Genomic DNA, 13,533 nt, shown 5'->3' with positions numbered 1-13,533 from the left:
TAAATACATGAATAAGAAAGGTTTGGAGGAATATGGGCCAGGAATAGGAAGGTGGGACTAGTTTAGTTTGGGATTATGTTCGGCAAGGACTGGTTGGACCAAAGGGTCTGTTTCTGTACTGTATGACTCTATATACTTACTGATAGAGCACAGCATTAGTGGAATTATTCCTGCACTGGAAAATTTCTAAATTTGTTGCGTAGCAAAAGCTGACGTACTAATGTGATGCCAATACTCAATCAGTATTGGCCCCACATCCTACACTGGGCACTTTGACGTTAATGTAATTTGGGCACTACGGACATTAAATTTTGAAACATCATGTCAGAGCAAATGTTGCACTTCTTTGTTATAGTACATTGAACTAATCAATGCATATGAATTAATCAACGCATATGAATAAATTAGTTGCCACAGTAGTCTGTTTAGGCCACATGCCTACTTTGCCCTTCAATAAGATCATTGCTAATCTGATGATGGCCTCAACTTCACATTGTACTTATGGTCTGACTTCGATCAATCTACTTCTGACTTTAAAATATTCAATGACTGCCCTCAATGCTTTCTGGGGAGCAGAGTTACAGAGACTCATGACCAAAGAAAAAAATTCTCACCTCTATCTTACACAGAAGACTCCTTATTTTCAAACTATGTCCCTTAATTCAAGTCTTCCTCACAGAGGAAATCATCATTTCAGCATCTTTTCCTGCTAAGTCCTCACAGGATCTCACATGTCTCAGTAAAATCAACATTTATTCTTTTAAACTCAAATGGATACATGCCTAAATTGTCAAACCTTTCCTCATACTATCATCCTCCCATCCCAGATATCTGCAGAGTGAACCTTCTCTCAATGACGTCAAACACATTTATATCTTTTCTTAAGTAAGGAGACCAAAACTGCAGACCGTATTCCAGATGTGGTCTCACCAACACTCTGTACAATGGTAGCAAAATATTCATATCTTCATGTTCCATTCCCTTGTAATAAATAACAATCTATTTGTCTTTCTAGTCACTTGCTGTGTCTGTATACTAAGTTTGAGATTCCTGTACCAGGGCACCCAGAACTCTCTCTGTCTCACTTCTGCAATCTCTTTCTACCTAAATGAAATGCTGCATTTCTATTATTCCTACCAAAGTGGACAAGTATAAATTTTCTGAAGTTGGGCTGAATCTTATGTTTTTTGGCTAGGTCTGAATGATTTGGAGAGATTTCCACTGTGAGACATAGTGAGTTTTTCCCACTGTATTTCACCTGACTTGCCTTTTACCCACCTACCTACCCCATCCCTACGGAGTCCTATGCATCCTATTGTGGTCCCATCTTACCATGCACATTCCCCAGTCAACTTCTCATTCAGGAATCATCCAACAAAAGACCAGCATCCATTGCATCAGTGCCATCTGTAAAAGGATGCTCTATATTTAGACGAACACTGGCATTCCAAAGCTGCCCTGCTTGTTGATATTCAGAATCTGAAGATGTTGAAGAAAGGGAAGATAGCACCGTGATTGACCAGCAGGGACTTGAAAGTCAAGGGGGTGATGTAGAGAAGTCATCTACTGAGGGGACCAACAGAGGAGGCCACAACATCAAGCCCTGGCAGCTCAATCCAATGTGACCACTGGGCTTGGCACTTCTCTACCGTCTGAAGGAGCTGCCAGAAATACCATAAGACGACCTCTTTACTGTACTAGGATTAGTGCTACACTCTGCAACCTCACACTCACTTTATCTTTGCTACTATATCCAGCTCCTATCAAGATTCACTCTCTTCTACTCTTAATTGTCTGCAACATCTTTCCTCACTCACTCTCATCCCATCCAACCTCCCACACCACTAACCTTACATAGCCTCTGTACTGCCTCCTCACTACCTCAAGAACACTGCACCACACTCATCCAATTCTGCCACAAATCCCCTCATAGCCCGCATTGCTCAGATCCCTAAGATTCCACACATAAAATATCTGCCACATTTTTGCCCACTCACTAAAACTTATCTATATCTCTTTGCAGATTCCTGGTGTTCTCTTCATAACTCATCTATTTTTGCATCATCAGCAAATTTTGCTAACATGCATTTGATTCATTCATTCAAGTAATTCATATAAATTGTAACTAGTTATGGGTCCAGGACTGATCCCTGTGGCACTCTATTTGTCATATCTTGACAACTGAAGATGATCCATTTATGCCTATTCTGTTTTCTGTTAGCTAAACATTCCTCCATCCTTGCTATGTTACTGCCTACACCATAACTTCTCATATTGCACAGTGACCTTTTATGTGACAGCTTGTCAAATGCTTTCTGGATATCCAAGTACATCACATCTACACATTCTCATTTGTCCTCGTTGCTAGATACTTAATCAAAAAACTCAAAAGAAAAGTTGGTGAAACATTTGGTCCCTTTCACAGAACCAGAACACCTACGCTCGGTTCGCACTAAACAACTGCACCTCCCTGTCGCGAACCATTTCAACTCCCCCTCCCATTCCTCAGACGACATGTCCATCCTGGGCCTCCTGCAGTGCCACAACGATGCGACCCAAAGGTTGCAAGAACAGCACCTCATATTCCGCTTGGGAACCCTGCAGCCCAATGGTATCAATGTGGACTTCACAAGCTTGAAAATCTCCCCTCCCCCTACTGCATCCCAAAACCAGCCCAGCTTGTCCCCGCCTCCCTAACCTGTCCTTCCTCCCACCTAAAACCCCACCCCCATCTCCTACCTACTAACCTCTTCCCGTCCCCTTGACCTGTCTGTCCTCCCTGGACTGACCTATCTCCTCCCTAACTCCCCACCTACACTCACCTTTACTGGATCCATCCCCGCCTCTTTGACCTGTCTGTCTCCTCTCCACCTATCTTCTCCTCTATCCATCTTTAATCCGCCTCCCCCTCTCTCCCTATTTATTTCAGAACCCCCTTCCCCTCCCCCATTTCTGAAGAAGAATCTAAGCCCGAAACGTCAGCCTTCCTGCTCCTCTGATGCTGCTTGGCCTGCTGTGTTCATCCAGCTCTGCACCTTGTTATCTCAGATTCTCCAACATCTACAATTCCTGCTATCTCTGCATCAAGATAGTGGTTGTGTGAAACCTGCTGGGCAGGTTCGGTTGCTCTCTAGTTTACATTCAGTTATTGAATTACTGAAAGCTCTGAGAGAAAACAGAACAGTCCTGTAAGACACAAGTAAAAGTTTTCAGCGGTCTACAGATGCTGTTTGCGTTGACCGATGACTTCAGAATTCAAGCAAGGCACCTCCTCTATCCATCCTCTATCCGCCTCCCACTCTCTCCCTATTTATTTCAGAACCCCCCTCCCCTCCCCCTTTTCTGATGAAGGGTCTGGGCCCGAAACGTCAGCCTCTCTGCTCCTATGATGCTGCTTGGCCTGCTGTGTTCATCCAGCCCTGCACCTTGTTGTCAAGGTACAGGTAGTTCTGTTATAACACATGTTTCGTTAACGCAAATTGGTTGTAATCGACTGATGAATAGTGGACGCTGTTTGGATAATGTGAACTTTCTGCTGTACAGGTATAATGATTTTCTATAGCGATTTCCCTATGACTCGATTTTTTTAATGGCAATTTTCTATAGTACAATTTTCTGCAGCACGAGGTCACACAAGAACAAATCACATTATAGGAGAACTACCTAATGTACAGACCCATGTGCTGGTAAACAACTCATTGCCCAAGGATTGCACGAAGTTCAGCAAGAACCTTTCAAAACTGCTTAAGTGAACTGGCCAATTAAAACTCTATTTTCTTTCTAATTTATCCTTTTACTGGGTGTGTAAGCAGAGGTTACAAAAAAAACTGGTTTAAATCATAGACATCAATTAGATTACCTTGTTATTTAACTTTGCTCTGCTAAAGTTACAGCATTCATAATAAATTGTTAATTTTTAAACTTATGCTATTTCTTTAAATTTATCTGAAATTGGTTATCCATAAAATCTAGTTAGAAACAACTGGGCAATTTTGAGAGTCAATGAATCTTTTAAATTCACTGTGTTACAATATTCAGTGTAAGCTAGTCTAATTTGATCTGGCTTGCTATCCCAGTGTTGGAACACAGCTCTACAGAAAAGCATCATACATAAATACACGCCTTAGACGTAACCCAAATATCAATTTTTAAAACATATATATCTCCACGTGTGAATTTTAAAGGTATGAATCTCAAAGAAGCTTGTTTACCTTCACCATGCTCATCTGTAAATTGGAATGCTTGAACAAGCCGCATGACTTCATCCACTGAACGCCCAACAGGAAGGTCATTGATCATGATCTGGCGCAGAATACCATTATTATCAATGATGTACAAACCTCTGAAGAAAAACAATTACAATATTTAAATTTTATTTGGCGACAAATATCACAATGTTGATGCAATGTTGGGATCTGAGAAACAAACTTCCAGTTTACCAATTTACAGAAGTACCGTAAGTAATTTCAAATTACACCAAAATTTCTTACTCAAGAGAAATTATTGAAGACTGCTAGTATTTTCTTCAAATTTATTTTAATTTGTTAAATTGACATTGGCAGTAATTTTCTGTAAATTAAGTTGTCAAGAGGACACAAAGTCCACGAAAGGGATAGTGGTAAGTTAAATAAGAGTCAAAAATTTGACTAATATAGAGTATAATATAGGATAACGTGAACTTGTCAACTTTGACAGTTAGAATATAAAAGTAGTATATTATTCCATAACAGAAATTAGAGAGACATCTATGTCATGGTTCGTAAAACACAAAAAGTTAACATGCAAGTACAGCAAGTGATTAGGAAGAGAATATTAACATTTATTTCAAACAAAAAGAAATCAAGTATGAAAGTAGTGATTGTGGCACAGTGGTAGCACCCTTACCCCTGGACTGGGAGGCCCAGGTTCCAGTTCCACCTGGCCAGTTAGATTTTCACACCACAGCTATGCTGCCGGCGAGCAGAAATTACAGGGTGTTATCAGGGTATGATTTTTGCATCTTTGGAGGTCCTGCCTGCTTTCTAGTAGAGGTCTTTTCAAGGGATTGAATGGCCACTGATAATATCATGGTGGTCAGTAGGTGTACGGTTGGTGACTATATTTTGATTTTTAGTATTCTAACCCCTCATTCAACAATTTTCTGCCTGTCAGACAATGGTTAAAATACAGATCTATCTTGCTCTCTCAGACTCAAATCCAGGTTTTGTCTCCAGAACTGCTGGTTTTACATTTCTGGATCAGTACTTTACTAACCTAATTCTAATAATGACCTTCAGTTCTACACTACATCTTATTTTCAATCATATAATCCCAATAACTGACCGGAAAGCAACGCCTTCATCATCTTTTAAAACACCATAATCTGCACAGATTGTGCGACGAAGGTCTGATACTAAAGGAACTTTTGTTGGACCAAGTCCTCCTTGCTTTCTTGGAGTGTTGATCCTATGAAACACAATGAAATTAGCTTTAATTTAACTTCAACAATAAAACTGAATATAACAGCAATCACACAGAAAATATGTACCATAAAATGAGGTTCATTCGTTAAAATACACAAAGAAAAATTCTACTTGATCATTTTTCCAGTCATTGTATTCAATTTTTTTTGCAATCACTCAAATAACCAGAAATCTATAGGTCAATGTTTTAAGCTTCTGCTATTGAAGTTTTAGTACTACAGTAAAGTGTCACATAAATCATGGATTCTCAGCCATTTTGCTTGAGGCTCCCCTTCCGTGTTATAAGAACTCAATGAACCCCGTAACATAATACTTTGTTTTTCCGTGAAAGATTAGTATACAATTAAACATGTATATATTATCTTTGTTTCACTCCTTTAATGTGAAATGTGATGGTGGAACTAGCAATAAAATCAAGCACAGCAAAATCCCACAATAGAAAATCAAATGGATCACCACATGTGATGCATATCCAAGCTTCAAACTCATTTCGTATGATGATTTTTTAAATGTATTCATGGCTATCCATATCTTGCAGTGGAGATGCTTAAGGGCTTCGACTCATTGCTGTATATGTTTAACAGAAATTAAAGAGTGGGAAAAACTTGTGTTCTCTGCCCAAGAGAACAGTAGCTGTGAGACTTGATGTGCAACATCAGAGGCTGCTATCCTAAGGCAAGAACATTTCATACCAATTAGTTGTTTCTCTTAATATTCAAGAGATCGATTACAAAAATCTTATGAATAGATTTTAATTGAGATTCAAGATATAGGTATTGTTTCCAAATAAATTATATTTAACACACACACATACATATATATTAAAAAAAAATCACTAAAAAATTAGAAAAAAAGGTTTAAAAACTAATCACAAGTAATAGAAGGGGGCTTCACTCATCTCTTAACAAGGACAGCAGCAAGAAGAATAAGCAGACACAGATGTCATAGTTGAGAGACAAGGGTCACTGGTAATCACGCAAAGTTCAACTTCGCACATCCTAAGATGGTCCAATCAGATCATAGCAATAAGCAATTACTAATACAGAGTGATGTACTAGAAACCCAATCATAGCTGGATAATTCAGCACTGATTAACTAATAGCATACAGGGGACGGAGTATGTGCCGCCATGTTAAATCATCAAGAAAATGTATAAAAGACAATTTGCTTGTATTAGAGTCAGAGTATCATTGACTTCTCTGCCAATTTGAGTCAAAGATTAAGGGGGCGACTGAGCCCACACGTTGAAGCCAGATTCAGGGTGGTCTTTGGCCTCTCCCTGCATTATACTGGTAAATGTATGAATAAATTACCACATGCTCAAACTCTGCTGTCTCCTGAAATTTACTGCCTCCGAGAGGTTGCTCCTACACCAATAAACAACTCAGTTTTCAGTCTTTCTCACAACAGCCGTGTTGGAAGCCTTCAGACATGGTGACTCTCAGATGAAATCTTGTTCCAAAGACCCTGATTTCCTCCCAGCAATGGGTGGGCTCTGACAAGAAGGAATCCTTAGACACAATCCTGTGGCTTACTAGATTATAACAGCCAGTGTTATCACCTTTGCTGAAAGTCATCTCATACCTGGTGATAGTAGAAACAAGCTGGCTCCTCTGGATTTCCTCCAACTTGCCAATGTTCACGAATTTAGAGGGTGAATAGTTGTTAATGGGGACTGTTAGTGAATAAAATAGGTAGTGTGTAATGGCAGGCTATGTGATAACAAGGCCTGGTGCGTGGGGTAGGGGGTTAGGACATGGGAGCGTTTAGGCCCTAAAATTATTGAACTCAATATCGAGTCCAGAGGGTTGCAGGGTCCCCTAGCGGGAAATGAGATGTTGTTCTTTCAGCTACACATAAACTGATGTTTTCCCAGCTACCATCAGTTCTGAGGAAGGGTCACCGGACCCAAAACGTTAACTCTGATATTTTCTTCACAGATGCTGCCAGACCTGAGCTTTTCCAGCAACTCCTGTTTAAGGTCCTGTACATGTTGAATACACCTTGGGTGCGCAAAGTCAAAAACTCCTATACCCCATCTACTGACCTCAATGTAGGGACCTAGTTGTAGAGGAGGACAGTGTGAAACAGGCTGGTAGGCTAGAGAAGGTCAATGTTAGTAAGGAAGATGTGCTAGGAATTTTGAGGAAGCTGAAGACAGATAAGTCCCCCGGGCCTGATGGGATTTATCCAAGGATTCTATGGGAAGCGAGGGAAGAGATCACAGGGCCTTTGGCGATGATCTTTTCGTCCTCACTGTCCACGGGTACAGTGCCGGAAGATTGGAGAGAGGCAAACATCATTCCCTTGTTCAAAAAAGGGAATAGGGATAACCCCAGAAATTACAGGCCAGTTAGTCTTACATTAGTGGTGGGCAAATTATTGGAAAGGGCTCTGAGAGATAGGATTTATGATCACTTGGAAAGGCACAGTTTGATTCGTGATAGTCAGCATGGATTTGTGAGGGGTAGCTCATGCCTCACAAAACTTATTGAATTCTTTGAAGAGGTGACCAGACACATGGATGAAAGTAGAGCAGTGGATGTGGTATACATGGATACAAGTAAGGCGTTTGATAAGATTCCCCATGGTAGGCTCATGCAGAAAGTAAGGAGGAATGGGATGGGGGAAAATGTGGCAGATTGGATTCAGAATTGGCTGACCCTTAGAAGACAAAGGGTGGTAGTGGACGGAAAATATTCAACATGGTGCACCACAAGGATCTGTCCTGGGTCCTCTTCTATTTGTGACTTTTGTAAGTGATTTGGATGAAGGAGTGGAAAGGTCGATCAGCAAGTTCGCGGATGATACGAAGGTGGGTCGTGTTGTGGACAGTTTGGAGGGCTGTTCTAGGTTACAAAGGGACATTGATAGGATGCAGAGCTGGGCTGAGAAGTGGCAGATGGAGTTTAACCCTGAAAAGTGAGGTGATTCATTTTGGAAGGACAAACTTGAAAGCAGAATACACGGTAAACGGAAAGATTCTTGGCAGTGTGGAGGAGCAGAGGGATCTTGGGGTTTATGTTCACAGTTCCCTGAAAGCTGCCACCCAGGTGGATACAGTTGTTAAGAAGGTGTATGGTGTGTTAGCTTTCATTAATAGAGGGATCGAATTCAAGAACCATGAAGTTATGCTCCAGCTATACAGAAGCCTGGTTCGGCCACATCTGGAATATTGTGTCCAGTTCTGGTCGCCTCATTACAGGAAGGATGTGGAAGCGTTGGAAAGGGTGCAGAGGAGATTTACCAGGATGTTGCCTGGAATGGAGGGAAGAGTCTTACGAAGAAAGGTTGAGAGAGCTAGGGCTTTTCTCTTTAGAACGACGAAGGATGAGAGGTGTCTTGATAGAGGTGTACAAAATAATCAGATGTAGAGATACAGTGGACAGCCAGAGACTTTTTCCTAGGGTGGAGGTAGCTATTACAAGGGGGCATAGTTTTAAAGTGAGTGGAGGTAGATACAGGGGAGACGTCAGAGGTAGGTTCTTTACTTAGATAGTGGTAGGGGCGTGGAATGCATTGCTGGAGAGGGTAGTGGAGTCGGCCTCATTAGGGGCATTTAAGCGGCTATTAGATAGGCATATGGATGATAGTATAAGGTAGGGGTGGACGTTAGATAGACCTTAGGATTAGGGTAAAAGTTCGGCACAACATCGTGGGCCGAAGGGCCTGTACTGTGCTGTACTGTTCTATGTTCTATGTAACGTATTGCTCAGAGTAATCACCATACATGTTTTCCAAGGACACCTGCTCACTTATTTGTATGTTCGATCACAACGCGAGCGGTACTCTCAAGTGCCTTTTCCCCAGTGGAGTATCAATCAGGTCACAACTATTAGAAACTCCAGACTACAGAAAGTGTAACTGAATACAGAACAGGAGAGCTCAATTATAGCTGTGATACAGGATGTCTCACCCTTGCGAATCAGAGTCCCAGATGAGCACAGAGATAATCAGCTCACACTTCTCAAACAGATACTCATGGCAAAATTGGTGAGTAACAGTTGTCATCTCTGCTCCTGTGCTAATTAGCACAACATTTCTACCTTGCCAAATTTCAAGCTTACCGTAGAGCAAGTCCCTATTACTCTACACAAAACAGCTTCTCCTGAACAAACTTTGCACCCTGCTCCCTGCCCCACTGGCTCTCAGTGGGATGCCCAACTCGTTTAACAACTGGTGAGGATAAGGCCATTGCGCTGAAAAGGGTCTCTGAGCCTGATAACAATGCTTTCATCAAGCAGAGCCAGCAATCTCATTTGAAGTGCCCAAACCTGTCACAATTTGAAAACCTCTTGAACATCCCTAAGATGGTGTCAGTGGCAAAGCTTAATCGGATAGTGAAGACTGGATCTGTGCTGCTGTGTTACAAACTTTTCAGTCTGTGGCTTCAGCCTGAGGTCTAATCTCCATCTATGCCAACAGTCACCTCCCTGATGGTAGCCAGTTATTAATCTTAGGAGTCCAATCTTTCTGTGTGATCTGGGTGATGTGATCTCACAATTCAAAGGCAAATCATTGAAATTTGTCACTGTTAAGCCTCAACTCTATCTGGACAATTCCATCTTTCACTACTTCTGCTAGGCAGTTCTTTAGTATTCTGTCCTGGTTAATTGCAAGCAGGAAACCAGGAGGAAAATTGATTGAACGACTTTATCAGCACTAGGAACACAGAAACCAGATCCTCCGCTTTGGCTTGCTTGCAATCAAAAAACCACTAACTGTTGTCCCAGAAAGCCTTGTCAGTATGTCAAAGATCCACTGCAGACTTTTGTGAACATCTGTGCCTTTACCCGTTGGGCTTTCTTACTTTTGTTCATGAATGCCACCTGTTCACTTGTTGAGGCCGCTGGATGCTATCAACAGCTATGCATTCTCAATCCAGTCATCAACTGCTGGATCATCAGGTCTTCACCTGGATTTGTCTGGCTTCAGCAAATAGAATATTCATCGTAAGTAACTTCCTTCCTCCATAACGTTATGGTTATGCACATGAAGGGCCTGTGCATGGATTTGGCCTAAAGGTCCAAAGCCCTTTGTTAATACCTGAGCAATCCTGGTCAGTTTCAATCTCCCTCAAAGACACTACCAGTTTCAAATCATCCACTAACTGCTCCACCTCAGCCAGGTGCCTTTTAACCAATTCCACCATGACACAATGCTTTTTCCATCAAGTTCTGCTGACTACACCAGAACACACAGTTCATGAAGCAAGGATTCTCTATTCCCACTGGCATTAGGTCACTATAAATAAACAAATAAATAAAAATTATGCTAAGACTATGAATTTACCTTATGAGTTACATTGGGCTGACGAATTATTACATCTGTCTGCTCCCTCTCCTATCAGCCCTTTCCCCAAAAGGTATCCTCTCTTTCCAGCAAGAGTCTATTCAACTGCTCCAGCTGCCCTCCATCACCATTGCAATTTGCTGAAGGGTTGATAGTCAGCAGGAGATTTCCACCTCAGCCTCTTCCAGTCATTCCCAGCATCACTGATGCCAGTCTTCAGCCAATTTGACTCACGCCATATGAAACCAAGAAAAGGCTGGAGTCACTCGTTACTGCAAAGGCTGACAACATTCCAGCAATAGTACTGAAGACCTAAGCTTCAGAACATACCACACCCCTAGGCAAGCTATTCCAGTACAGCTGTAACAATGGTATTTACTAGACAAAGTTGGAAAGTACCTAGGTGTGTCCTGTACACACAAAAAGAGCAAAATCCAACACAGCCAATTGCCACCTCATCAGTCCACTCTCGATCATAATTAAAGTGATGGAAAGTGTCATCAACAGTGCTATCAAGCAGCGCCTGCTCAGCAATAACGCACTCATTGATGCAAAATATGGATTCCGCTGGTGCTACTCTGTTCCTGACATGATCACAGCCTTGGTTCCATTTTAGACAGAAGAAAGGTAAGAGTGATGGCCTTTGATGTCAAATCTACATTTGACTGAGTCCAGCATCAAGGAACTGAAGTCAATGGGAATCAGGAGGACAATACTCTGCTGGACGGAGTCTTACCTTGCACAAAGGAACATGGTTACGATTGTTGGTGGTCAGTCATCTCAGCTTCAAGACATCTCTACAAGAGTTCCTCAGGGTGGTGTCATAGCATCTTCAGCTGCTTCATCAACAATCTTCTCTCCATCATAAAAGTCAGAACTGAGGATATTCGCCACTGATTGCACAATGCTCAGCACTATTCACAGCTCCTCAGATACTGAAGCAGTCATGTCCAAATGCAGCAAGCCACAAGACCTGGACAACTTCTAAGTGTGGGCTGAAAAGTGGCAAGTAACATTTGTGCCACACAAATGCTAAGCAATAAATATCTCAAGTAAGAGACAATCTAACCACAGCCTCTTCAATGACGATCCATCATAGCATCTCCCACTATCAACATTTTGGGGGTAACCATCGACAAGCAGCACAACTGGACAAGCCATATAAGTAAAGTGGTTACCAGAGCAGGTAAGTGGCTAGGAATCCTGCATTAAGTAACTCACCTCCTATCTTCCCAATGCCTATCCATCATCTACAAGGCACAAGTCAGTAGTGTAAGGAATACTCCACACTTGTCTGGATGCATGCAATTCCAAAACACTCAAGAAGCTTTACACCATCCAGGGCAAAGCAACCTGTTTGATTGGCATCAAATTCATAAACATCTATTCCCTCTCCCACCATCACTCAGTAGCAGCAGTGTGTACAATCTACAAGATGCACGGCAGAAATGCACCAAAGCTCCTTAGAAAGCACCTTCCAAACACACAACCACTTCTATCTAGAAGGACAAAAGGGCAGCAGATATATAGGAACACCACGACCTACAAGTTTCCCTCCAAGCCACTCACCATCCTGAAAAGGAAATATATTGCCATGCTTTTAGTTTCTTCAGATCAAAATCCTGGACTTCCTTCCCCAACGGCACTGTGGGTCTACCTACAGCACATGGATCGCAGTGGTTCAAGAGGCAACTCACCACACCTTCTAAACGGCAATTAGATACAAAGAACAATGCTGGCCCAGCTAGTGCCACCTACATCCCATATATGAATTTAAAAACTCTGTTTAGCAGATCTTTGCCCTCTAACTCAACTTATCTTTTTGTAGTCTCATCAGTTCTTTACAAGTTACTTTCTGACCTGTCTTTGTTTCCTCAGCAAACGTGGCAACCACAACCCCCATCCCTTAGTCAAAGCCATTTACATAATTTATAAAAAGTTGAGGTCTCAAGACTAATTCCTATAGCACAGCGCTCATTGTAACCTGCCAATCTGAGAAACACCCATTTAGGCGCAGCGGTTAGCCTCACAGCATCAGGGATCCAGATTTGATTCCAGCACTGAGCGACTGTCGACGTGGATTTTGCACTCTCTCCCGGTGTCTGCACGTTTCTGCTGCATGCTCCAGTTTCCTCCCACAGATTAAAGATGTGCATGTTAGATGGATTGGCTGTGCTAAATTGCCCTGTAGTGTCCAGGGATATGCAGGCTGGCAGATTAGCTATGGTAAATGCTCAGTTGCCAGTTAGGGTTGGGAGTGGTTCTGGGTGGCATTCTCTTTGTAGATGGGCCAAATGGCCTCTATCAGTACTGTAAGGATTCTGTGCCTTCACTCTGCTTTACCGAGGTCAGCCAATCATCTATCCATGTCAATACACTACTCTCTACACAATAAGCTTTTATTTTTTGCAATAACCTTGGAGATGGCACTCTAATTCATTCCAGACATAAGCATTACAGTAGTGGCTACAAACTAAATAAATTAAGAGAGTTGGAATATAATGCAGGGAAATGTGACATTGTCTAATAGTCTCCTAATCAATACAGGGAGAACTAGCCATTTGGATACAAAATTGGCTAGAAGATAGGAGACAGAGGGTGGTGGTGGAGAGTTGCTGTTCAGAGTGGAGGCCTATGACCAGTGGTGTGCTAAAGGAATAGGTGCTAGGTCCACTGCTTTTTTATAATTTATAAAAATGACTTGGATCTGAATACAGGAAGTATGGTTAGGAAAATTGGTAGTGTAGTGGACAGTGAAGCAGGTTGCCTCAGAGTACAA

The 13,533-nt window shown here is 41.9% G+C and overlaps 1 protein-coding gene across 2 annotated transcripts in view; it reads right to left on the bottom strand.

Moving 5' to 3' along the window:
• LOC109916603 (peroxiredoxin-1-like) overlaps positions 1–13,533 on the bottom strand; it is a 39,895-nt gene that overhangs the window by 5,089 nt on the left and 21,273 nt on the right. For both annotated transcript variants that reach the window (XM_020516327.2, XM_048601853.1), the window contains exons 5-6: positions 5,323–5,445; positions 4,212–4,342 (exon numbers count right to left, since the gene is read on the bottom strand). In XM_020516327.2, the coding sequence (XP_020371916.1) occupies positions 4,212–4,342; positions 5,323–5,445 (254 nt within the window). The remainder of the gene's footprint in view (positions 1–4,211; positions 4,343–5,322; positions 5,446–13,533) is intronic.

The sequence above is a fragment of the Rhincodon typus genome, chromosome 10, assembly GCF_021869965.1.
Source record: "Rhincodon typus isolate 14 chromosome 10, sRhiTyp1.1, whole genome shotgun sequence".
In the NCBI taxonomy this organism is placed as follows: Eukaryota; Metazoa; Chordata; class Chondrichthyes; order Orectolobiformes; family Rhincodontidae; genus Rhincodon; species Rhincodon typus.
Note: the sequence above shows the minus strand (reverse complement) of the source record. Positions and strands in the feature narration are given on the sequence as shown.